General features: G+C 42.8%; 1 protein-coding gene across 1 annotated transcript; it reads right to left on the bottom strand.

Moving 5' to 3' along the window:
* Positions 1–2,051: 2,051 nt before the first annotated feature.
* On the bottom strand, positions 2,052–24,922 carry SKP1 (S-phase kinase associated protein 1). The gene is made up of 6 exons (XM_053294782.1): positions 24,765–24,922; positions 16,993–17,089; positions 10,422–10,495; positions 6,074–6,217; positions 5,119–5,259; positions 2,052–2,466 (listed from the first exon to the last, which is right to left on the bottom strand). The coding sequence occupies exons 2-6, from the start codon at positions 17,087–17,089 to the stop codon at positions 2,431–2,433; spliced, it is 492 nt and encodes a 163-aa protein (XP_053150757.1). The 5' UTR covers positions 24,765–24,922; the 3' UTR covers positions 2,052–2,430.
* Between the last annotated feature and the right edge of the window lie 1,777 nt (positions 24,923–26,699).

Here is a 26,699-nt window from a genome sequence, read left to right as displayed (position 1 = left end):
AGCGGCCCCACTGATTGAGCAGGGACAAGACCTTTTCTCTGGCCACTATCCTTGGTTGAAACAATGAATCCATTGACAGGGAGAATAGATCCACAACTAACTAATAATATTTTTAATTTTAATGTAATAATGTGCTAAACATTGACTTCAGCCCCTGTACACCAAGTTGTGGATGGTTCCAGCCCTCAAGGGCATTTGAGTTGTGCAGCCCTGCTCTAACCCAATCACACAGCAACATGTTTTATAACTCCAGTAAGGGCAGCGAGAGCAACTACAATTGGAGAAAACAAGACACAGTAAAGCTTGGTTTATCCCTTCAGGCATCCAAGTCCTTTAAGCCAAGAGAGAAAAAGCTAACATGTACATGGTCAGTATTCCTATGTCTTGCCTCCCTTGGCAGTAAAGCCCTTCAACTCAAATTTGGTGTAGAAGGGAAGAACAGAAGCCATGAAGTTGTTACAGACTTGCTTTGACTTCAAAGAGAATGGGGACTGCATCGCACACTGCTATATTACATACTCCGGGAGGACTCAAGAGACACTGCCTGGGTGGGGATGTAATGTGTTTCCACACGGTGAAGATAACCTAGAGCTGAAACTGCAGAAGTGATCCCCTGCTAGCTGAAGACATGCAGTGGTGAGAGTGTGTCTTTGAAACCTTCAGCAGGAATTCTGGCAAGTTAGCTGTTCAGTTCCTGTATTTCAAGACCCTCTGATCCCTTGTCTTTCTGCCAGGACACAGCAGTCACCCTCCACCAGGACTTCTGGACAAGGGACACGGGCTAATCCTTCTCCTGGCATTAGAATCCATCTCAGACCACCTCATTTCCTCCTTCCCATGTGCAGAAGAGGAGCCTGGTTCACCTAAGCTGGACCTACATCCACCAGTCTGTCCATGTCCCAGAAATTGGAGCAGCAGTCCTCCAGAAATCAGAGGGATATCTGATATTCCCATCACTCTGACTCTCACCATGGACATTGCTCCTGCCCCAAGATACATTCCAGTAGACTTGCACATGTAATCTAGTACTGAAGCAAGTGTAATAGCCAGGATCCTAAAAAGCAAGAAGTATGCATATGCAGTCCAAATAGTTTAGGATAGACTGAGCTACAGTACAGGATGGAAACAATTTTTTTTTATAAACTCAATCACAATAGTTTAAGTCACAAGACCAGGTTTGTTTAAGTATATTGAAACATTCATGTGAGATTGAAAATCATCTTTTTGGCAGTCCTTTTTAAAGATGACAGTGCCCATTACTTGTGAAGATGGCAACTGGCACTAAATAAATGAGTAGCATTTCAGCTTAGCAGCCTGTCATGTTGCCCAGCAATATGCATGTCACTATGCATATTTCAATTATAATATAAACTTCTATATTCGATTCCAGGCATCTTACTCTATTAACACACTCAAAGGTCACCACTGATCTTTGAAGTGAAGTATATTTATTAAGGTTTCATTCTACTCTAATGTACATACAAAAAGTAGAATGCAATACAAGCTCAGGAAACACCTCACTGTTTACTGCACACCATCTCCTAATCCCTTCAAGGGAATTGTAACACAGAGTTACTCAGCTGCTTGCAAGTGGTTTGTTCCTAGAGGACCATCAATGGCACCACAGTAGCATTATAGTAAGTATGCAGAGACAAGTCACTGCAAACCAACTTCATGTATAATATTACAGGCTAAGAGTTTTGCATACTTGTGGAACTAACATGCACTGTCTAACAAGTGTTAACTTTGGTAAAGTCTGTTTTTGGTCACATAATGAGATTTAACTTGTAGGCTTTGGTGAAATAAGCACATAAAAAGACTGTGCTCTTATGGAAACTGGAGTGATCTGATAAAAAATGTTTAACACTCTGGTTCTCACTGCCTGTGTCAAGCATACATTATGATAGCATGACTGGTCTTTTGCAAACAAAGCTAACAGGTAGTAGTTAGTTGTCACAACTACGTTTGAAAGAAACCCCGAACTGGTTTTCCAAGACACCCTGTAGTTCCACAAAGCAAATCATTCTGCAAATGAAAATAGGCTTTGTTAATTCTGTTTCAGAAAACTTTTGCAAGTGGTTTTATTTACAGTGCCAAGGGTTCTAGATTTCAGACATCCTACATATTTTAATGTTACGGTGACATTTAAAAGCATGGAAAGGCTAGCTAGCAGTGCTAATTGCCATACAGAGTCCACACTTAGTTTAGCTTTATTCAGAGCAGAGGAAAAGTAAAGACATCAGATTACACTGGTAAAAACTCAACCATAGGATTTAAATCTATATTCAAACATGTCATGCAAAGAGAACACCACCCTACTAGTACAACTTCATTTGCTGCTGCATTTGTCTAATATTAACAATTATAAACAGAGCAGTGCAACTGGTATTTGGAACGATCCTTACAGTGTTAGGTGTCAGGCACAAGACTTCACTTCTCTTCGCACCACTGGTTCTCTTTGCGTACCTAAGACATTAAAAAAATCAAGTTCACAGTCTGATGGATTTCATATAGTTTAGATCTAGGAAGGCAACATACAAGACCACACGCAGATCTAATCTAGGCATCTCTATTATGAGACTGTTTCAGTTATTACAGGGATAAGTGAGCTGTACTTTAAGAATTAATGTTGCCACAAAGATTTAAAGGGCAACAGCAATGTTTCTGAATCTTTTAAGCTGTGGACTGCTCACATTATGAGATCTACAGTATAGGGATGTGCACAAAATTTCTTCGGCACCAGCGGGGGTAGTCCCTTAAGGGCGGGGGAGGATGCACTCACCCCTCCCGCCGCATATCCCCCGCCAGCGCTCCGTCACTTTTAAGCCCCTCGGGGCAGCAGCGTTCCTCCCTGCTGCCCTGTTTTCGTCATCGGCCGGAAGTGGTCGGAAGTAACCGCGCGTGTGCCCGTCGTGCACGCGCACCCGCATGGCAGACGGGCACGTGCACGCCCGCAATGGGCACACGCGCGCTTGCTTCTTCTGGCCGATGACAAAAACGAGGCAGCAGGGAGGAACGCTGCCGCCCCAAGGGGCTTAAAAGTGACGGAGCCCCGGCGGGGGATATGCGGCAGGAGTAGTGAGTGCACCCTCCCCCGCCCTTAAAGGACTACCCCCGCCGGTGCCGAAGCACCGAAACGGCCCCCAGAACCGAAACGTTTCGGAGGCCTCCATAATGGCCTCCGAAACGTTTCGGGCACAAGCCTACTACAGTATATAGGATAGCTTTTTGATCTAAGACAGACTTCGCCAAGCAGCTGTCCTCAATAGTTTATTCTTATAGTGTACTGCATTCTGGCTATGAAGGCTAGCCATGAACAGCACATGCAGCAGCTAGAGAGGCAAAAGCCAGAGAAATAAGTTGTTAAGTTAAATAAGGCTTGTTTCCATGTAATTCAGCATAGAAGGACCTTCACCCACCTCGTGTGTCAACACACCAAAAAGAAGCAGAAACTATCACTAGTTCCTCCACCCTCCATCAGGCCATCCAGTGACTCTCAGATGACTGCTGAGGAATGGACAGACTGATTAAGGGGGCAGCAACATTGCCTTTCCCCCTCTTCAGGTCAAGCACAAGACAGAACACAAGGTAAACAACTTGTGCTGCAATCCTATATACAGTTACATGGAGCAAGCACTAAATTGTCTTCTCTCCCACCCAAGTAAACAGGAATATGATCATATGAATATGATCAAGCTCATCAGTCATGTGAGTTGGGGAGGATGGGGTTATCAGCCAAGGATTTGGCTACAGGCCACTACTGAAAATTTTAATATGCCAAGTGATCCAGCAAGAGCAAATGAATAAGTGGTGGGACCAGTGTTCTCTAATTTTTCTCATGTCTGTGCAGAATGAGTTTTATTCGGGACAGCAGCATCAAGGCAGTGTATATACATATATTCAGAGTGGGACCTTCCGGATTCAATCTGAGAAGGATCTAAAATAAACTGAGCAGACTTGTGTGAGCATGCATGCCTTTGAGGGAACATTGGGTGGGACTTGGGCCTGAAATCTCTTGCTTTGAATTCAATTTCAGCAATGAACTTACTGGAAGTTGTTCTCCCAACTTCAATTCCCCAACCTAACACACTACAATAATTGTGCGTGGAATGTCATATAGGTCACCACTTATTCTCATTGGTTAGTCAGCAGATGACCCACCGTTGTCTTGTGTTATGAATGCATCAGAGATATGTCTGAGCTTATCTACCTTTACTGTTTTTGTGTTTAGATACTTCAAAATTTGAATGACAGTTTGCAGTTGGGAGGCAGGCATTGCTGAGGTACTAAGGTAGCAGATTGAAGGGGTAGTGAAGGGGACATCTGGTCCTCTTAGATCTCCTCTGTCTTTGCTCCAGTGGGTTTCCTGGACCAGAGTTTAGAGATAGTAAAGGAGATGCCTGATGTAATGCAGTCCCCTTGTAACAGACTCTTTGGGGAGTGAGGGAAGGTTCTCCATGCCAAGGACCATAAATCTGTTCTTGGTAGGGAGTGCAAAGGTTATGCTCATGGCTATGTTCCTGGGAAGGAAGGAGTCAATCCTCATCTGCTTCCTTGCCTTGACCAAGTTGATCATTAGTTCCTATTCCTGTTATTTACTTGTCATGTTTAGGATTTGAATAGCTTCTGATGGAGAATTTCAGCTCCACTGAGGAGAAGTCCAAATTTAAGGCAGGAGCTCCTGAGTAGTCAACATCTTGGCCACACCCCCTAATTAATCTATGGAATTCTCTGCCATGGGATGTGGTGATGGCCACTAGCTTGGATGGCTTTAAGAGGGCTTGGAGGGCAGGTCTATCAATGGCTACTAGTCTGGGGGCTATAGGCCACCTCCAGCCTCAGAGGCAAGAAGCCTCTGATACCAGTTGCAGCCTGGGGAGCAACAGCAAAGGCATGCCCTCACCTCTTGCCTGTAGGCTTCTCAGAGGCATCTGGTGGCCCATTGTGTGAAACAAGATGCTGGACTAGACAGGCCCTGGGCCTGATCCAGCAGGGCTGTTTTGTTCTTAGCACGACTTGCTGGTTAGTCAGCAGATGAGAACATATCCAGGAAGGCCAAGCAACACAAAAGCTACTTTAAGCCAAGTAGCTATATTTAGAGTCACAATCATTGCATACCTGGGCTTCTTCCTCTTCAGTAAAGTCATTCTTGATATTGAAGGTCTTACGAATTTCTTCTGGTGTTTTTCCCTTGATCATATTTGCAACAGTCTTGCATGTCACATCAAGTAAGCCTTTGATGTCCAAGTAGTTTGCAGCCTTTAGGGGAAGCAAACAGATTTAAACTTAACTACTCAGAATCCAACACACCAATTTCCAGAAATCATTGTACATCCATAACTAGTAGCAGCCAACAACAGTTCATTTTAGCTGACTTGTTTGCAGGATCTTGTAATTAAGTTCATCTAAATAAAACTTTAAAGACTATTTTCAGCTGAAGAAAGCTTATATGGACCAATCAATCATTTTAAGAATAAGTGGTCAATATTCAGTTTTGGAATATGTACCTTACAATATAACTTAGAAGATTATGCCCTGTTTGTCACCAACTGGCTCTCTTGCAGGATCATTTTGATAAGGGGCCAACAGGTAGCAAGCAAAAGACAAAAACCAGAGAGGTCTGCCAATGACTACCATTTCCACAGATACCACAACATGCAGCCCAGTGGCCCGTCACAGATTTCTAGTTTAATCATTTATAAATGCTGAAAGTATTACACTGATCTACTTAAATAAGTTGTCCGCGTCATTACACACATTCTCTGTGTGCCTTTAGAGTATTAAAACTAAGCAACATGGTAGTAAAGATCCTAAACAAAGCAACTTTTCCTATGTAAACTTTGAGAATTCACTTAAAAAGCAGCTGGTTCTAAAACTACATCTCTGAAGCACCAAATATTTCAGATTTACATGACTTTTGCTTAGCAGAACCCAGAATGAAATGTTTATTGCCAAGTTGCTACATTAAATAAGTATTCTAGGAATTTCTATATCAGTATGCACCATACATTGAAATTATCTGCTGTACTATTCATTTTGACTAGATCTGGCATCAAATATGAAATTAACTTACCAGGATAAGTTCAAAGAGTGTTCCTTGGTCTACTTTAAGAAATTCTTGATCCCACACAGGGATGTCATCTGTTCGTTTCTCTTTGTTCTCGTCATCCTCAGGAGGAGGTGGATCATCTTTATGGTGAGTGCACCACTGGATCACCTTTTTAAAAGTTCGGTAAACATAACTTATGAAAGGTCTTTACAAAGTTCCCTAAAACCTCAGGTTAATGTTGATTGCGCTTTAAAAGATTAGTTCTGATATGTGTTTGTGCCAAAATCTCAATGTCTAAGCAAGTAATTGCTTTTTAGCACAATAAATACAGTTGATCATTTCTCTTCATCTCTTTCAGCATGTTTTTACTGTTAAACCTGAAGGTTTTATATTTTTATTTTTAATGCCAGCAGCTCGTATTTCTCAACACTAACTTCTCAAAAGAGAAAAGTAGATGATGGGAGCAGGGCTCAAGAAACTCAATCGTGCCGAACAAGTGAAAAAATCCTGATGAATAACCTAATATAGCTGGAGGTCTGGGACCCTCCTCCTGCTCCTATTTGGTCTCCTTGGAGTGGCAACACACAAGGTGTCCTCAAGGAATGAGAGCCAAGATAGCTGTGATTAGCAGCTACTCTGAGGAGAGTAGCTGTGGAGAGGGAGAGGAGAGCTGGTCTTGTGGTAGCAAGCATGACTTGTCCCCTTAGCTAAGCAGGGTCTGCCCTGGTTGCATATGAATGGGAGACTTGATGTGTGAGCACTGCAAGATATTCCCCTTGGGATGAAGCCGCTCTGGGATGAGCAGAAGGTTTCAAGTTCTCTCCCTGGCTTCTCCAATAGGGCTGAGAGAGATTCCTGCCTGCAACTTTGGGGAAGCCGCTACCAGTCTGTGAAGACAATACTAAGCTAGATAGACCAATGGTCTGACTCAGTATATGACAGTTTCCTATGTTCCTATGACTAATGGAACACATGGTGGAAACAGAGCAGTGGAAAGAGGAGCTGGAGGAAGCTTTCCCGCTTCACAGGACAAGGCACAGCTGCTTGCTCCGAGTTCCTGTATTGTTTTTATGCTGGCTCTGGCAGGCAGCAGTAAATTTGGTCTTGGGCAGAAGTGCTTTTCTCTTTTGTGTTGGTGGGCGTGATGCCCTTATCCCCTTTACCCACCCAACTATCAGCACATGCAGGCTCACCCTGGCCAGCAAAGAGGAGTGACAGCCAGCAGCTTCCAAGGGCACTTGTGAGTCCCCTCCTTTGAAAGAGGTTGGCTTCGCACCCTCCGCCTTGGTGTGTTCACAAAACTTTAGAAGAGCAAGATGGAGGCGCTGCTAGATCCGGCTTTTGGATGCTCAAGTGGAGGCAGTGGCCAGGAGTGCTTTTTCACAGCTTCCGCTAGTGTGCCAACCGCAGCTCTTACTCAAGAAAGCAGATCTGGCCACGGTTACCCATGCCTTAGTCACGTTGCAGCTGGATTACTGCAATATGCTCTATGTGAGGCTGTCCTTGAAGAATATTTGGGAACTTCAGTTGGTGCAGAATGCAGCTGCCAGGGTTCTCTGGAACTGCTCATTCAGAGATTACTACACCTATTCTGAAAAAACTGAACTGGTTGCCAATTTGTTTCCAGATCCAATTCAAGGCGCTGGTTATTACCTTTAAAGCCCTTAATGGTTTGGGCCCTGGATACCAGAGGGACCACCTGCTTCCAAGTGTTTCTGCACACCCAACAAGATTGTCAGAGAGGCCTATGCTCCGTGTGCCAATGTTGAGAAGGGCTAAATTGCCATGCACATGGGACAGGGCCTTCTTTGTTGCTCCCCAGCTCTGGAAAACTCTCCCAGTTAATTTTTGCTTTCTATATCTGTGGCCACTTTTTAAAAAACTGAAGACCTTTTTATTCAGTCAGGCTTTTACCTCTTAGAGGCTGCCAGGTTTCTCAGCTTTCTTGCTTCTATTTATCTTTTTAATTGTTTTTTGGTGTGTTTGTGGTTTTTAATGTTGATTTTAAGGTTTTAAATTAACTTATTGAATTTTATTGTATTTTAACTTTTATAAATCACCTTGAGATACGAAATTGCATGAAAGCTGGGCTTGAAAGCATGAGCTCCCTCCAGAACACATGGGAACTAGGAGGCTAGAGCCTTTTAGAAATTGGATCTGGAGCACACCACCTTTCAACTTTACTCCCATCCCTACCCAGGAAGCACTGTCTTTTTAAAAAAATCTGACCTGCAGCCAGCTCTTCTGCTTCCTTTTCTTAGTTTCTCCCTGACCCCTGCTGCTGGTTGTGAAGAAGGCAGAAGGGGAATGCTTGTTCTGTTAATTGGAACAATAATCAGAGTTTTATCTCTGATTAGCTGCAAATGTGTGCCCAGGCAGGTTAGGAGAAGCAAGGGGAAAGGGCACAGACTAGCCATCCAACCATCTGTTCAGATGCTCTCTGTGGTCTGTGCTTGTGTTTCTTCCTTTTTTCTTTGTAAGATAATCACATGTCCAAGCTTGAAATGCTGCCTTCATGAAACAGTAGCGGAGAGCTGAAAAACAGCTCTGCTGCCGTTTCATGAAGCACTATTTGCATTATTCCCATTTCCTTTCGGGGGGGGGAGAAAACAGAGTGCCCAGTGTGTTCACCAGAAGCTCTCTTGTAAGGACTTCTCTTGCTTCCTGTTCTTCCAAACTTACCTATTTTTTATTTTCTTTCTTTTCCAGAACACCTGAACAGATTTGCATGTTCTGGAGTAAAAGCAGTGCATTCAGCTAATTTAAGTGGCAGGATTGCCTATGTAGAACTTGGTATCTATAGCTCAGTGGGAAATATTTTATTTAGAACTTATTTAGTGTACTGCTATAGCTTGAGGACAAGGAATCATCTGATTAGTAAAATATTTGTCTGGCTGGTGAACTGAGCCAACATTTCTGGATCCCTGGACAGGAGCGTAATCTTGAAGTACAGAGCCTCCAGATGCCGCAGACCAAGTGTCTTGCATGCACTACTCTCAACTGTTTGAGTTCAAATCTTGTGAGGCCATTTATTTTATTTTATTTATTGTTAAATTTATACCCCGCCTTTCATTAAGACAATCTTAATCAAGTGCTGAAAATCATTCAAGTACTGAATACTTTTCACTGGCAGACAAAATGTATTTAACCATCACAACACACAAATGGAATCAACTACTGAAGGCTGGTTGTTGGCTACCTTAACTAATTAAAATTCTAAAATATTACACATGCCTAAGCTGTTAAGGGAGTAAAATAAGTACACTCTAGGCTTTGTGGAGTGTCACCAATCCAAGCACTTGCTAATGAAGTAGTGACATTTGTGAATAGTGTAAGCCTTATCAATTCAAGCTTGCATTCTATTGGGAAAATGTAGAGGATTTAATTATTTTGATGATACAAAGACATTTTCCCTTTACAACCCAGGCTTAGCCACAACTGATGTCTACATATGACTAGAAAAATATGAACGAGTTGTGTGACCATCTGGTTTTAGCAACTTGTACTGCCCAGGACACTGCTACTAGGAATGTCTGTACCACTTCTCTCCATTAACATGAAGAGCCTGAACAATCCTCCAGATGCATTTTGCCTATAATGAGGCTCATTTTAGCACCACTAGCACAATAGTCCATCTTTACATCATAGAGTGGGGGAGCTTTGCTGCATGTGGGTGGAGGAAATACCCTGCTTGAGGAAATAAGCAGTTGCAGCAGCATAGTTGAGTGTGGACCAAATACTGGCAGGGAAAATAAGCAGCATAACCAGTAAGGGACAACTACAGCCCACACACTTGTACTGCTGTTGAACTTTGCACTGTTTTAAGGAAGTGCTAGATGAGCACTCCTGTGACTGTCACTTCCCCACCTGTGTTGCCTCTGGAAAATAGGAAAGCTTAAGGCCAAAAACTTCCTCAACTTTCACAATGGCAAGGATATGGCATTACCTGTTCCTTTAACAATGCTACACACACCCCTAACAGGCTTCTGTAAGAAATGCATTCCATACAACACTTGCAATCTAGGACATCCTCTCATGGTGCTATCCTAGATAACATAATTAAGACGACACATGAGAGAGGTTTATACAGTTATACATTGTATGGAGAGAGTGGAGAGAGAGATCTTTCTCTTATAACACTAAAACCAGAGATAATCCCATGAAACTTTGCCAGGAAATATAGGAAAAACTGAAGTACATTTTCACATAGAGCATAATCAATGAAATTCTCTCCCACAGAATGTGGTGATGGCCACCAGCTTGCATCGCTTTAAGAGAGGCTTAGACAAAATCATGTAGGAAAGGTCTAGCAATGGCTACTAGTTCACATTCACACGCGTTTGCATCACAGAATTACTGTTCAACACCTTACCTTTTTTAATATAGCTGCATTAACGTTTGGAAGAGGAACAGGATCATCATCCCCTTCATCATCCATGCCCAAATCTGGAATACAAAAATTAAACAATTAGGTAGCAAGAACACCTGCATTTGACAGCAACCTTCCATTCCTATTTTAGCTGCATGCAATCAGTAGTTGATTAGTCCACTAAGCTTTACATTCATTCATCTTTTAGTAGCAGTGATATACAAATTACTCTTTTTCCAACACAAATAAAGTTTATGCATGTTTACTTGGAAATCATTTCATTTCAACAGGGCTTTTCCCCATATATCTGCATTCAATTGTGATGCATCTCCTTTGCTACCATCACCTTGTGTTTTTATCTAGGAAAACAAAGCAGAACTTGCTTTACCACTCTGTACCTCACTCCACTATCAATACCTTTTCAGCCATTGCAGCTATCTTTACAAAGAAGCCATTCAGCTACTGATCCAACAGCAGCTGCCTTGAGAAATGCATGCTTTCTCTGGCAACAGCTACTTTGTGAGCATGGTCCTCAGCAGTTTGTTTTGTTTATTTTAGTTGTGCAACTGCCCCAAACTTCTGTCTCAGCCATTTACAGCAACATAACAAATTAAGGAAAACGTAACAATTTTGAACAGTTGGTTGAGGACCCACCAATTAATTGGGAGGTGCAGTGACAGCTTCAGCTCCATTTCACTACTGTAGAGCATATGCACAAGACCAAAGTGACAATCCTATCCTTTGTATGTTTATATGGAAGTAATCTCAATTTAGCTCAATAGAACTTACTTCCAGGTAAACATGCACAGAATCAGATGGTAACCAGGTCTGTCTGCCCACACGTCTTTGGCTCTCCTCTCCCCTCAGCTGATGCATGCACTACTTATGATAAAATCCATCATAAGGGCAATATTGACAAAGAGATAAAAGCATAGCAACAAGGTCTCAATTTGGAAACCTGAGATCTACCTTCTGGTGCATTTGTAGACTACCAAAATTTGTGTCTTGCAATATCTGAACCTCAAGACTCCATACTCACCCCTAAGACACACAGTTACGTATGTCTGAAACAGGACACAAGGAAAGGGCTCTTTAACCCACTCCATGCGATTAGCAGCAGGTCTCAATAGCCTCTCCGTTTTATACCTCAGAGAAATACAAGAGGAAGTGCCTAAGGAGAGGACTTGGAGCCTCTGTTGCTGCGTAGGTGGGCAAAGGAAGTTAAAGTGCCAGTTTATTTACATTTATATCCCACTCTTCCTCTGAGAAGCCCAGAGTGGTGTGCATGGTTATGTTTTTCCTCACAACCACCCTGTGAGGTAGGTTAGACTGAGATATGTTGCTGACTGTCCTATCCTGTTCAGGACACAAACTCTTTTTTAAAAAGCAGAATAGGAGATCATATAGAGCTTCAGAGCTGCAATTCAGTTTGGTTTCTACCAAGACAGCAGCATAAGTAGAGGGCAACAAGATGTAAAAATGACATAAAATCATTTTTTTTAAGTTCATCATGTAATTTGTAATTATCTAAATACAGGTAGACCTCATTATCCATGGGGTTCTGTTCCTGCATATTACTGTGGGTAACAAAGCTGCAGATAACGAGGTACTAAGTCTATGTGAATGTGGGAATTAGGTTCCCAGACTACAAAACCAACCCCAAATTGCCCCGGAATTGTGAAAGTGGACCAAATAAAGTGCCCCACCGTGCTCCTACAGGTCTCTCTTGGTATCTAGCAATAGCCCCGCAAAGTCTTAAATGGTCCTCAAGAGTCAATTTTTTAAAAAAATGAAATGAGCAACAAAATGGCAACTGTAAATGACCCCCACAGTCATTTCTGGCCTGCAGGTGCAGCTTTTAACCCTTTCAGATGAGGCCGGGTATCTATTTGACACCAACAGATATGCAAAACCACAAATAGCAGTTCCGTGTATAACAGTGTTTGCCTGTATATTCAGAGCTCAAACTAACATGGATATATGTAGTAGATTTATGCGCTACTGAGCAAAGACATAACACAGACGTTTGAGGTCACACAAATTGCTGCAATGCCATCACAATCAGGATTAACGTAAGCTAAATCAGCCTGGCCTAGAGGACAGCCACACTAACCTGATCTTCTGCAGAGGCAAGTGTCCTATTTTGTGGTCATTTCAGATAGCTGAACTATGCATTTAGTGGGATTAAGTGCTTATGAAGTAGTAGATTTATGTAAATTGCTGATTATTAATATATTAACAGTAAGCTGAACCATTAACTTGATGGATTTATCTTTGCAGCAACTGTCAGCTGCCCGCAAACAGCAAAGAAACCATGTTATGCCCAGAGCAAAAGGCTCACTGAGGAATGTTAATTTAGGCCTTGGCAAATGTTCTTTGGATCTAGGAGCTAGCACAAAAGTGTAGAAGCCAGACAATGGACAATGGACGGAATTGCTGGACTTAGTGATGAACATTATGGAGGGGCAGGGTAAACAGGCTTCGCTTTTATCTTAAGAACAGCCCTGCTGGATCTGATCCAAGGCCTATCTAGTCCAGCATGCTGCTTTGCACAGTGGCCCACCAGATGCCTCTGAGAAGTCCACAGGCGAGGTGAAGGGACACCCTCTCTTCTGCTGTTGCTCCCCTGCAACTGTTATTCAGAGACATCTTGCCTCTGAGGCTGGAGGTAGCCTATAGCCAACAGACTAATATACACTGAGGACAGGTCTGTCTTCCATGAATTTGTCTAAGTCCCTTTTTAAAGCCATCCTAGCTAGTGGCCATCACTATACAGTGGTCCCTCGACTTACGAATTACTCGACAACCGAAATTTTCGAGTTACAAACGGAAAAAAATGCTGCACTCTTACGAATTTTTCAATATCTGAACGGCACTGGGGTGGGGGGTTCCACTTAAAAGGGGGGGCTTTACTCACCCCTTCCATGAAAGTAAGGCACTGTACTGTACTTTATTCCTTGTAGTAATTGGGCAGCAGGGTGCCGCCCGCTTCAATCTCCCTCGGCGCTTCTCGTAGCCATAATCGGGGCGGCAGGATCGCTCCCAGTCCCTGCCGCCCCCTTCAAGCTCAGTCCCCCTCGGCAGGCGGCCGCCCCCTGAAGCTTCCCAGAGGTCCCCCGCCGCCCCCTTCTTTCCGAATCTAACCCCATTTAAGAGGACAGCAGGAGAACTCCCTGCCGCCCCCTTCCCCCTTGCCGGCTGGGCTGCAACTGGCTTCTAGGAAGCCTTTTGCACAGGCGCGCGAAAGGCTTCCTAGAAGCCAGTTGCAGCCCAGCCGGCAAGGGGGAAGGGGGCAGCAGGGAGTTCTCCTGCCGTCCTCTTAAATGGGGTTAGATTCGGAAAGAAGGGGGCGGCGGGGGACCTCTGGGAAGCTTCAGGGGGCGGCCGCCTGCCGAGGGGGACTGAGCTTGAAGGGGGCGGCAGGGACTGGGAGCGATCCTGCCGCCCCGATTATGGCTACGAGAAGCGCCGAGGGAGATTGAAGCGGGCGGCACCCTGCTGCCCGATTACTGAAAGGAATAAAGTACAGTACAGTGCCTTACTTTCATGGAAGGGGTGAGTAAAGACCCCCCCCCTTTTCTCTCCGGAACGAATTAATCCGTTTCTAATGCATTCATATGGGAAACCACTTTCGACTTACGAACTTTTCGACCTACGAATATGCATTCGGAACGGATTAAGTTCGTAAGTCGAGGGACCACTGTATACTGTGGCAGAGAATTCCATAGATTAATTATGCACTGTGTGGAAGAGTACTTCCTTTTGTTAGTCCTAAATTTTCCAACCCCATACTTAGAACAGAAACAGGGCTGCTTAGAGCAAATAAAGATGTCATTATGTAATTCTACCTCTGAATATTCTAGTCTAGGCATTAAAGTTAAATTTCTAGGTACCATAGCTCCCTGACATCAGGAATTTGTCAAACTGTGTTAATGGGGCATGGCCCCAGGAAATGCAGGAAAAGCATACTAATTCAGTAAGCCCCTAGTGTAAGTACCATTCATACATGGTACTTTGTTAAGAAATAAGCCAACAGGTTCCTGTCCCAAGGGGTTTACAATTTAAATATTGACACAAGACAATGGAAGGGGCCAAATTGAAACAAGGGAAGAAGATGCAATTGTTTCATGTTTAAGCTTAGTTATCATTGTGACATTTGAAACCTGTGCAGGAGTTGTATAACACCCATAGATCTTACCAGCAGAGGAGTAGATATCTACCTTTGCTATACTTTAATCATGCTTAACAGCACTTATGAAATCAGTTTTCACTATGCTGAACTGACTGAAAGTGCAGATTTGTAAGCAGCATTTGTAAACTTTTTAGCATGTTTGCATATGTTGCAAGTACTGATTTGTTAAAGCTGTGATTTCAGATAATCTCATTCTTCTAGCAATCAAGGCAGTAATCTGGCCTTGATTATTTGATACTGGGAAGCAATCCTTAAAGACCATCCAAGGATTATGAAAAGTTAGCTTTTAATATAGACCATATGGTTCAGTTCCTTGGACCTTTTTAATTTGCTGGCAATGAGAACTAAGCTTTTATTCTGCTAAATTTAATTGTTTCCAGGCATTCACAATTCTAGTTATCTACTCAAATTATCATGCATATCACCAGTTTACAAAGGCTTAACCACAACTGGAGCAGGCATGGTAAGCATTCACTACCATATGGTGAGCATATACTACCTAAACAAAAGCTTTGATCTAAAGTACTGCTCAAGCTGAACTGTGAAAGATTCCCAACTAAATACATGCATTTTTCTGTCCCAACTAAATATGAACTTGCACTATCCTCCAGTATAGTCTCTATATATGGCATGTCATTTTGATACTATTCTCTACTAACATTCCTTTTCCCAACTGCTCCCTAGTCCAATCAGTCTAATTGGACAAACCTCTCATTTGAAGGAATTCCTTTCAGACTTCACCTGAAGTAATCATAAGCCAGTGCTTGACAAATCCCAGGGAGCCATGGCACCTAGACTAAAATATTCTGAGGTACAGTTATTTAATAAAATCTTTATCTGCCCCAGTCACTTTGCTTTCATTTCAGGCATGCTATTTGTAAAGTGGTTAGATGTATATGAACATAGAAGTTCCACATCTAGCTAGCATGGCTAAGCTAGTTGCTTAGCCTATCCTCCACTAATTCATCTAACCATTTAATAAAATATAGCTCTCTGCTCTGTTAGCAGGGGTCACAGAATTCCCTTAGGAAACACATCATCATAATTTGTGACAATAGCTACAAATTAGATGGCTTGTAGCCATTACCACAAATTACGGCAATGTGTTTCATGTGAATTGTGTGACCCTTGCTAATTGTTTCGCAGGATTCTTTTCATATTTAGCATGGGAGCAGCAACTATCCCATCTAACCACAGCACAGCATTGCTCCAGGAGTTGTTACTACTGTCTACCTTACATTTCCTTTTAGATTTTGAACACTTTTGGTATAGGGAACCATCTTACACATTTTTCTATGTAAACTGCTGTGGGTATTTTTGTGGAATAGAAGTACGTGAATTAGTACTTCAACCAGTTCTGAAATGCCAAAGGCGGGGCAGGGGACACACACAAAACAAGAGTACAATTTCAGTATTTTTTCCAGCTCTTATATCCCTGAAAATAAGATGATCAAATCTGTATACCATATTCTAAATACAAGTACATCATGGAATTCTAATATTTGCTATTTTATTTTCAATCTCAACCCTTAACATCAAGTTTGCCTTTAGTGCCACTATACACATAGCTGAAGTTTTCAGTGAATATTTCTTTATAGCTCAAGATCTTCCCTGGACAGTCAGGAAAGTTCTCATTTGTGTAGGGGGTTTTTGCCCAAATGTGCTCACATGTCAATATGACTATTATCTGCTAAAAGCTCCAGCTTTACAAGTGTCATACACATGCAGCCATGACACAAACAAACTAAGGGGACTGGAATCCAGATGAAATTACTCAGGAGTAGTCTCACTGAAATTAATGACAGGTTAGTCACAACCAATTTTTCCCATTAATTTCAATGTGATTATTCACGAGTAACTAAGTCTGGATGCCAGCCAGCAAGTTAAATTACATTTACATTTTTTTGTTTTACCTTAGCAACAAGCAGCAAAAAAAGATGAACTATAGAAACAGGTTCATATACAAACTTGCCCAATTACTGGGGAGCTACATAAACAAAAAACCAGGAATCATAGCTCCTTAAAATATTTACTGTGATGTAAGCTTTTGTAAACTAGAACCCACTATCAGATGCATTTATTAGTTTACTAGCATTTATTCTCAGTTGGGATACACACACAAAATTGTTAAGTGGGTCAAAGGCCATGAAATTCAAGAGATCGTATCTGAAATTCCTATGCCAAGCCCAAATATACCCAAGATAATACTAGTTATAATACCTATTAATATGGATTAAACAGATTACCTGTGGACCACAAGGTTTCTAAATACAATTCCCAGAGTTATTCCATATTAACCAGAAATAAATACATTCTGTTTTATGCTCCAATAGTTTTCAGGTCCACACTGCAAGTTAGCTACTATCTTCATGCTGCCCTTACCTTCCAACATAGTCTTGATTGTTACAGACTGCTTTGCAATTTCAACATCAACCTCAAATATTTCTCCATCAGAACTTTGCAGTTTAATTGAAGGCATCTGAAATAGGAAAAGAGTAATTTCTCAGCTATATTTGCTTTTAAAACTTATTCTACCACATAAAACACAAACAGGAGAAGAACTGTGTCTTCACACATACAAAAGCTAGATATATCTATTGACAAGCTGAAGTTTCCCATATTGCTACTCAGTGTTTATGTTGGACTTGAGCATTCAGATTGGTTGCTACAATAATCACTAAGAACATAAGAACAGCCCTGCTGGATCAGGCACAAGGCCCATCTAGTCCAGCATCCTGTTTCACACAGTGACCCACCAAATGCCTCTGGGCAAGAGGTATGTACATGCCTTCTCTCCTGCAACTGGTATTGAGAGGCATTGTGCCTCTGAGGCTGAAGATGGCCCACAGCCACCAGACCAGCAGCCATTATTAGACCTGTCCACTATGAATCTACCTAAGCCCCTTTTAAAGCCATCCAAGCTGGTGGCCATCACCACATCCCATGGCAAACAATTCCATAGATTATGTGCTGTGTGAAAAGTAGTTCCTCTTGTCGGTCCTAAATTTCCCAACCTTCAGTTGGGGTGACCCAGATGCTGTAGCCTAGCCTCACAAGCAAGGTGCTCTAGGCCCCTTATTTTGGTTGCCCTCTTCTGCACCTTTTCCAGTTCTATGATATCGTTAAGATACAGTGGCCAAAGCTGTATGCAGTACTCCAGATGTGGCCACACCATAGATTTGTATAAGGGCATTATAATATTAGAATTTTTATTTTTAATCTCCTTCCTAATTATTCCTAGCATGGAATTAGCTTTTTTCACAACTACCGCACACTGAGACAACACTTTCAATGAGCTGTCCACCACAACCCCAAGATCGCTCTCCTAGTCAATCACCAACAGCTCAGACCCCATCAGCGTATATGTGAAGCTGGCGTTTTTTGCCCCAATGTGCATTACTTTACATTTGCTTACAATGAACTGTATTTGCTATTTTGTTGCCCAGTCCCCCAGTTTGGAGAGATCTTTCTGGAGTTCCTCACAATGTATTGTGGATTTCACTGCCCGAAATAGTTTAGTGTCATCTGCAAATCTGGCCACTTCGCTGGTCACCCCAACTTCTAGATTGTTTATGAACAAGTTAAAGAACACTGGTCCCAGTACTGAACCCTGGGGGACCCCACTTCCTACCTACCTCCACTGTGAAAACTGTCCATTTATTCCTACTGTTTCCTGTCCTTCAGCCAGTTACTGATCCAAACATGAACCTGTCCCCTTATTCCATGACTGCTAGGTTTACTCAAGAGCCTTTGGTGGGTAACTTGATCAAAAGCTTTTTGGAAGTCCAAGTATACTATATCAACTGGATCATGTTTATCCACATGCCAGTTGACACTCTCAAAGAACTCCAGAGGTTAGTGAGGCAAGACCTTCCCTTGCAGAAGCCATGCTGGTTCTCCTTCAACAAGGCCTATTCTTCTATATGCTTAACAATTTTGTCCTTATGCTTTCCATCAATTTACACAGCACTGAAATTAAGCTGACTGGCCTGTAATTTCCCAGATCCCTTCTTGAACATTGGAGTCACAAGGGCTACTTTCCAGTCCTCTGGTACTGATTGTAGAGACAAGTTATATATTTTTGCTAGGAGTTCAGCAATTTCACATCTGAGTTCCTTCAGAACTCTTGGGTGAATGTCATCTGGCCCTGGTGATTTGTTAATTTTTAGCTTTTCAAGACAGTTTAGAACATCTTCCCTTGTCACCTCAAATTTGCCCAGTTCCTCAGCAGCTAAACCTGAAAAACTCAATTCTGGATATGGTGTATGGTCAGTATCCTCTGCCATGAAGACAGAAGCAAAGAACTCTATCTTCTCTGCAATCTCCTCATCCTCCTTAACAATCCCTTTCACATCCACATCATCTAAGGGTCCAACCACCTCCCTGGCAGGTTTTCTACTTCTGATATATTTAAAGAAGTTTGTTATTCCCCTTGACACTTCTAACTATATGCTCCTCAAACTCTGTTTGCATCCCTTACTGCATCCTTGCATTTCTTTTGCCAGAGTTTATGTTTATTATCCTAGAGTCTGTAAGGGTAAAGCAGACAATATTTATTAAGTATTGCAGGTAGTTATTTCAGGATCTCATGTTAAGTCTGGATAAGAACATAACAGCCCTGCTGGAGGCCCATCTAGTCCAGCATCCTGTTTCACACAGTGACCCACCAGATGCCACTGGGAGTCTACAGGCAGGAGTGGAGGGGATGCCCTTTCTTGCTGTTACTCCCCTGCAAGTGGTGTTCAGAGGCATCCTGTCTGTGAAGCTGGAGATGGCCTATAGCTCTCCAACTAGTAGCCATTGATAGACCTCTCCTCCATGAAGAGAAAGAACGGGGCAGGCTCGGCTTGAGATAGAGAGAATGTGGCAGGCTTGGCTTGAGAGAAAGAGAAGGAAAAGGGGATGGGCCAGGCTTGAGGGGAGAGAAAGAAGAAAAGCTTAAAAAGAAAAATAGATGGAAAGGGGATGGGTAGGTTTGGAATGAGAGTTTTAAATAGAACTGATGGAAAGAGCTTCAAGGTAGTGCCACACCTTGCACTTTCCTTCTGCTGCCGCGAACCTTCGGGTTTTTTTATTCCAGTTCCAGCTGTGTTATACTTCCTTGGTAATTCTCTCCCTGCATGTATGCTGAATTTGATCGAACTATGATCACTGATCTCTAAGGGTTCATGACACTGACATCATGCACCAGGTCCTGGGTGCCACTCAGGATTAAGTCCAAGGTCACCTTCTCTCTGGTTGGTTCCAAGACCAACTGTTCTAGGGCAGTCATTCAGCATATCTATATGTTTGACCTCTTTGTCATTACCTGACTGAATTTACCCAGTCTATGTGTGGGTAATTGAAGTCATCCATTATTACTGCCCTGCCTCTCCTTGATACCTCCCTGATTTCCTCCGGCAACTCCTAGTCACTGTCAGGATTTTGATCTGAAGGGCGATAGCACATCCCTAGTAGTACACTTCCCTTCAGGCCTTGTATTGTCACCCACAGAATTTCTGTGGAGGACTCCAGTCCTCCTAGGTTTTCTACCTTGTTAGATTCTATCCCTTCTTTAATAAACAGTGCTACTCCACCTCCAAGGCACCACTCCCTGTCCTTTCTATAGAGTTTATATCCAGGAATAACAGTGTCCCACTGGTCCTCACTTTTCCACCACGTTTCTGTTATGCCCACTATATTTATATTTTTGTTAGCAACCAAGCATTCCAGCTCACCCACTTTGGCTTAGAGGCTTCTGCCATTGGCATATAAGCACTATATGCTGAATCTCTTACCTGGTGTAAACTATCTTTCTTTTGGCCCTTTGACCAGTTAGCACAGCCTGTATGCCCTTCACATTGTTCTGCTCTGCCCCCTTCTGTTTAATCTGAATCTTTTACCCCCTCACATCTTAAGAGGTGGCATTTGCCAAACCGGATACTGTCCCGTTTCTTTCAGCTATCTATTCCCCAGGCATCATTTTAAAAGTTGCTCTGTGACCTTTTTGATTTTAAGCGCCAGCAGTCTGATTCTATCTTGGTTGAAGTGCAACCTGACCCTTTTTTACAGGCCTTGCTTGCCCTGAAATGTATCCCAGTGCCTAACAAATCTAAACCCCTTCTCCCCGCACCAACACCTCATCCACGCATTGAGACCCCTCAGCTCTGCCCGTCTCGCTGAACCTGTGCATGGAACAGGTAGCATTTCTGAGAATGCTACCTTGGGGGTCCTGGACTTCAATATGCTACCTACCAGCCTAAATTTGGCTTCCAGGACCTCCTGACTACATTTCCCCACATCGTTGGTGATGTGCACCACGACAGCTGTCTCCTCCTCAGCGCTGCCTAACAGCCTATCAAGACACCACATGATGTCCACAACCTTCACACCAGGCAAGCAAGTCACCATGTGGTCAACACACAGGTCACAAACCCATCTCTCTATACCTCTAATGAGTTAATCGCCCACTATAAGGAGCCCCCCCCCAGAAGTATCCCCTATGTGCGAGGATATGGGCTCATCATTCACAGAAGGGGTCCCATCTAAGGGAGCATTTCCCTCTTGCTCAGACTGGTGTCCTTCCCAGAGACCTTAATCATCTCCCTGGATAAAAACTGCATTACAAACTGGGCAACATCCAGACTAGTTAGTCATAACGAAGCACCTCTGAAATCAATGAGACAAGTTAGACATGACCCAAGTCCCATTAATTTTGACGAGACTGACATAAACTTAGGCTGGGTGTTGCCCAATAACTATTCAATAGCTTTATTTAAATGGCCTATTACTTAGCTGAAGTATTGATCATCCTCCTCCTCCAAATCAAGCATGCTCAAGTCAAAAATTAGAGAATCAGTACTTTACAAAGCATTGTTTCTTGGCCAATGCTGGATTATGTAACAGGCAAGCTTCCAAATATGATGCTGCACTTTCAAGAAGCTATTTAATGCACCTGTGTTCCCAGCAGCAGTGAGAAAGGACAGGCCTCATAACAGATGAATTAGTAAGTGTCAAGACAAGTGCAAGGATGCTAGATAACAGAATTTCCACAAGAGGTTTCAAAGCACTTTCTGAAACATGCAAGAGCTCCAAGCCATTATTTTTAATGCACACAACCAGTGATATAAGAGAACAGCAGATCAGGCTATAAATGTGGACTTTTTGCTTACCTACAGTTAAAGTGATTCTTAAAGACTCTCCAATGTTTAAAAGCATTTTCCTTTTAGAAGAGGAAGTTGATTCTTCCAAAAGCTCCAAGTTAAGTCATGAATACAGACATCAAGGCAGGCCAGCCTTTGTAAACTTTGAGACAAGCTGCTCTTAGCTCAGCCATTTACATTCATGTGCTTTGTAGCTTACCCTTGAGGGGAGTTAGCTCAAAGACTCAAGAACTCTCCCTGGACTCCAGCATTACCTTCCACTGTGTGTACTTTACTGGGATACTTACTGTACCTTGTCAGCACTACTGAGCTGGACCGCAGGCAACCCAATCCCTGCATATTAAGTATAAGTCAAATGCACAAACAACTCAGATCAAAAAAGGAACACAGTCTTTTCAGTCCAGTGAGCCATTCTACTGTAAGCCACCTTGCGCTTATTTTTAACAAGGGAAGGTGGGAAACAAATGAGCAATTCTACAGAAAACTATTGTAAATTGTTTCTGCTGCTACTAGCAGTTTTCTAATACACCCTATTAGCAGCTCCATTTATTTTTTAGAAGTTTTCCTGACTGTTTTACACTGATCTCCCTACCCCCAGAAACTAGACTCTTGAAATACACAGTGCAAAAGGCACTGCCCTTCAAGAACATAGTAGCAGTGACTTGTTTGGGGCAAAGAAGTATTTTGCCATTTGTTTTTATTTTTTTAAACACACACTTGCATAGTTACATATTATAATTATAAGCTGGGGGGGTTGGAGACAGGAAGCATCACCTTGGTATAGTTCATTTCCTTCTCCCTCCATACACAAACTTGATCAATAAAGCATTGCAGCACAATGTAACAGAACTATGCAAAGTAATGTGCCTAGGCTTCAAGCAGAGGTTCCCAACCTTGGGTCCCCAGATGATGCTGGACTACAACTTCCAACATCCCCAGCCACCATGGCAAGAGAGGGGATGATGGAAGTTTTAGTTCAATATATGGGGACCCAAGGTGGGGAACTCTTGGCTTAAGTATCTATATACCACTTTTTAACAAAAGTTCTCAGAGTGGTTTGCATAGCAAAAGAGAAGACAGTTGCCATCATACTCTAAATGAATTCTCTCTATGAAGGAGCCATTCAAAACAGGTCAGTAGACCCCAAGCAGCCTCTCAGAGGCATCAGAGGCAGTGGGACTTTAGGGTCACTAGCAGCAGCATTTTTCATTTGAGTGTATAGCATTTCTATGCAGTTCTGTTATTCCTATATCTTGAGTGATACAGCAATTTGAAACCAATTGTTTACATATGAAGTGATTCAAATCCATTCTTATGGTTTGTTTTTTAATAAACTGTGCTCTTTATTTTTTTCAGAATATTCAATACAGCTCATTCTGAGTGGCTCACTCTTTCCTCTTTCCAGTTTTGAGTTATAGGACTACCATTCTAGATTCGTTACAGAAACTGTTTAACCCTTGCCTGAATAAAAATACACTTTACTAGTCTATGTGAGGATCAAATATACCCACAGCAAACCATTAAAAACAATTTTAACACACATTAGGGTGAACAAGGTATTAGTTGCAAGAAACAAGTCAATCCTTTATTAAGAGTGTTAATCTAGCAGTACAGCAAAAGAACAGCTGCAAAGGTAATGGTGCAATGATTATCTTTTTGCATATACAAACATGATTGAATAGACATTAGCAGTTTCAGTTTCTTATTCAATGCAATTGGGGGAAAATTATCCCAGTAATGATTATACACAGCAATCTACAACAAATGCAGGGACCATCAAACATCTCAGAGCAATTGACCTCATTAAGATTAAGGAATACCTCCACTATGGAGATTTAAATTAAAGTTTTTACCCTTTTTTTAATTCCCCAGGCTAATTTTATCCTACTATGAAAGTGGTTAAGAGCAGATTTCTACATGTTTATGTACAATATACTGAAAAGTAAGTCTTTAATGTGGTAGAAGTATACTTATATAGATATAGAAAATATATTATTATATTGTGAACTAACTATTCATGATCAAGTGCATCATCTTGTTAGACAGCAATGCTTCAGTATCAGGCCAAAAAACTAAGTGGTCTTTTCTGCAAGGTAATTTAGTAAACTAAGAGTCTACAAGCCTACCTTTCTTTCTTTCTTTATTATTTGATTTATATACTAGTACACTTTATAGGCTAGTACACCAAAACTAGTATTAAAAAAGCAATCAAACTAAACCAATCAAGATTTAAAGCAGGCATCTTAAGAGCTCAACCTCTTATAATCATGTAGTGTTTGCATATTACTAGTTTGCCTTAATTTTTGCTAGTGGTCCGTGTTTACATGGTACACAAACACATTATCACAATAAGCGACATGAAATGAATAATGCAGAATAGAAAAGACTGATTAAACGGCTACAATGACTAGGCATAAAAGCAACTATAACCTCTACATGCCAACAAAAGGCTCAGGTAAAACGCACTGTCAGCAACAGACATCCCGGGTCTCGCTCTAACTGGCCTTACATCTTCCGGGTTTCGTATAGCAAAGAGAAGTCTGAACCTTTTAGAGTGAACTAAGCGAGCCCCGCTAGAACTGACCCAGCGCACATCTCTGCTGATAAGCGAAACCGCCCTTTCTTTAGCAGTATACTTTACGACGCTCTTTCTTAATATATGAGAGGAGGGAGAAAGGGAAAGAAAAAAGAGGAGAAAAGGAGGCGGCCGCTTTGGTGACCAACGGCAGCTACGGCTACAACGCAGGAAGCATATCAGCCACGGGGGGCTCCGAGCAATTCTCTCTTTTCTCCTCCACATTCTAACCCCGCGGGAGGCGGCGGCACCACTGGAGATGCGTCCCTCCAGCACCCCTTGAGGAGGCCGCTCCCTTAGCAACCACCTGCCAAATAAGCCTCTCAGCCAGCCCGTGTGCAGCCTTCCTGTCGCTCCCTCTCCTTCCCACCGCAGCCCCTCGGCGCCCAAGCGCATAAAGGAGGCCTACACCTAGGCCAGGCCCCGGCCTCACTCACCGTGAGGCAGCGGCTCTCAGCCCCTCCTACCTACGCGACGCTGCCGGAGCAATACTTCAGCCGGAACACTGAAGCCAGATTACGGCCGCTGGTTCTTATAGAGTTGGGGGCGGGGCGGAACCGACGCGAGGGCCCCGAAGCTGCCTCCGCCTTCTGAGTGTCCGTTGAGCGCCTGAACGAAAGGAGTGGAGGGACGACCTAACCTCTGCGCAGCGGCTTGCCCGCTAGTCTGCTGCATAAGGCAGAGAAAAGAGGGCTCAAGTAGGCATTTGTATCTAGGGGAGAAAGAGGTAATTGGTGTGTGTGCATATGTAACTAACGCTGTAGAGGTCCTTCAGGCAGGGACTGAGACTACCCTCATGGGAACAGTCTCATAGCAACAGTCGCCTCACAATGGCGGAGACAGTAGTGTGTACGAGAGGCACGTAAAGGCTACACTTGTATTGCCATGACTGCACTTTACGGGCCGCTTTCTTATCACGCGTCATTTGCATAACAGCTCGAATGGCTCCGTCGGTCCTCATCATCTATATTGCTACTTCATCACTCTGATACCTGGGCCCCTGCATTGTCTTCTCCGCATTAAATTGTGGGAAATCATGTCCTGGACTTTCCAGCCACAAAACATACCACATCATACTAAGAAGATAGTTCATGTTGCAGGATTTGGCTCGAGAACGGGTGAGGCAAGAATCACACAGCAGTTGCACATCAGTACTGCTACGCAAATTAAAAGGAAATTTAAAAACGACAGCAGGATATTATCTTGAGACCGGCTATGTTTTTGGTTGATGCTTGTGTTCCACTGAAGTTTTATAAGTTTATTCCAAAATAAATATACAAAATGTAATAAAAATACACAAGCTGCACAAGTAATTGGAATACCTCCCTGGCCAACCTAAATAAGTGGTCTAGAAAGCCACAGCGTTCTAGATATTACTGGAACTGACTATGTCCTAATCACAATCAGCTGTATTCAGCCATTATGTTGTATATGTATATAGGTGTAATGAAGGTAAAGGTAAAGTTTGCCTTCAAGTCAGTGTCGACTCCTGGTGCCCACAGAGCCCTGTGGTTTTCCTTGGTAGACTACAGGAGGGGTTTACCTTTGCCTCTTCCAATGCAGTATGAGATGATGCCTTTCAGCATCTTCCTGTATCGCTGCTGCCTGATATAGTAGCAGCGGGGATTTGAACCAGCAACTTTATGCTTGTTAGGCAAGCATTTCCCCGCTGTGCCACTTAAGGTGTCTGATATAGGTGTAACTACATCCATTCATTTCACAATAACTCAATGTGCGGCAGCTGTGAAAAAGGCAGATTCCATGCTAGGGATCATTAGGAAGGGGGTTGAAAATAAAACTGCTAATATTATAATGCCCTTATACAAAACTATGGTATGGCCACACCTGGAGTACTGTGTACAATTCTTGTCACCACATCTAAAAAAGGACATTGTAGAACTGGAAAAAGTGCAGAAGAGGGCAACCAAGATGATCAGGGGCCTAGAGCACCTTCCTTATGAGGCAAGGCTTCAACACCTGGGGCTATTTAGTTGAGAAAAAAGACGACTGTGACATGACAAAGGTCTATAAAATTGTGCATGGAGTGGAGAAAGTGGCTAGAGAGAAATTCTTCTCCCTCTCACATAACATTAGAACCAAGGGTCATCCCATGAAATTGATTGCCGGGAAATTTAGGACCAGAAAACAGAAGTATTATTTCACACAATACATAATCAACTTGTGGAATTCTCTGCCACAAGATGTGGTGACAGCCAACAACCTGGATGGCTTTAAGAGGGGCTTGGGTAACTTCATGGAGAAGAGGTCTATCAACGGCTACTAGTCGGAGGGCTATAGGCCACCTCCAGCCTCAAAGGCAGGATGCCTCTGAGTACCAGTTGCAGGGGAGTAATAGTAGGAGAGAGGGCATG

The sequence above is a fragment of the Hemicordylus capensis genome, chromosome 2 (assembly GCF_027244095.1).
Source record: "Hemicordylus capensis ecotype Gifberg chromosome 2, rHemCap1.1.pri, whole genome shotgun sequence".
Classification (NCBI taxonomy): Eukaryota; Metazoa; Chordata; class Lepidosauria; order Squamata; family Cordylidae; genus Hemicordylus; species Hemicordylus capensis.
Note: the sequence above shows the minus strand (reverse complement) of the source record. Positions and strands in the feature narration are given on the sequence as shown.

Bases quoted from the DNA above. Each gene is read 5' to 3' on its own strand.
- SKP1 (XM_053294782.1), bottom strand. From the start codon at position 17,089: ATGCCTTCAATTAAACTGCAAAGTTCTGATGGAGAAATATTTGAGGTT. The intron at 6,218-10,421 runs GTAAGGTGTTGA...ACTTTTAAAAAG, and splicing joins ATGCAGCTATATTAAAAAAG to GTGATCCAGTGGTGCACTCA. The intron at 2,467-5,118 runs GTATGCAATGAT...TTAATGTCTTAG, and splicing joins CTGAAGAGGAAGAAGCCCAG to GTACGCAAAGAGAACCAGTG.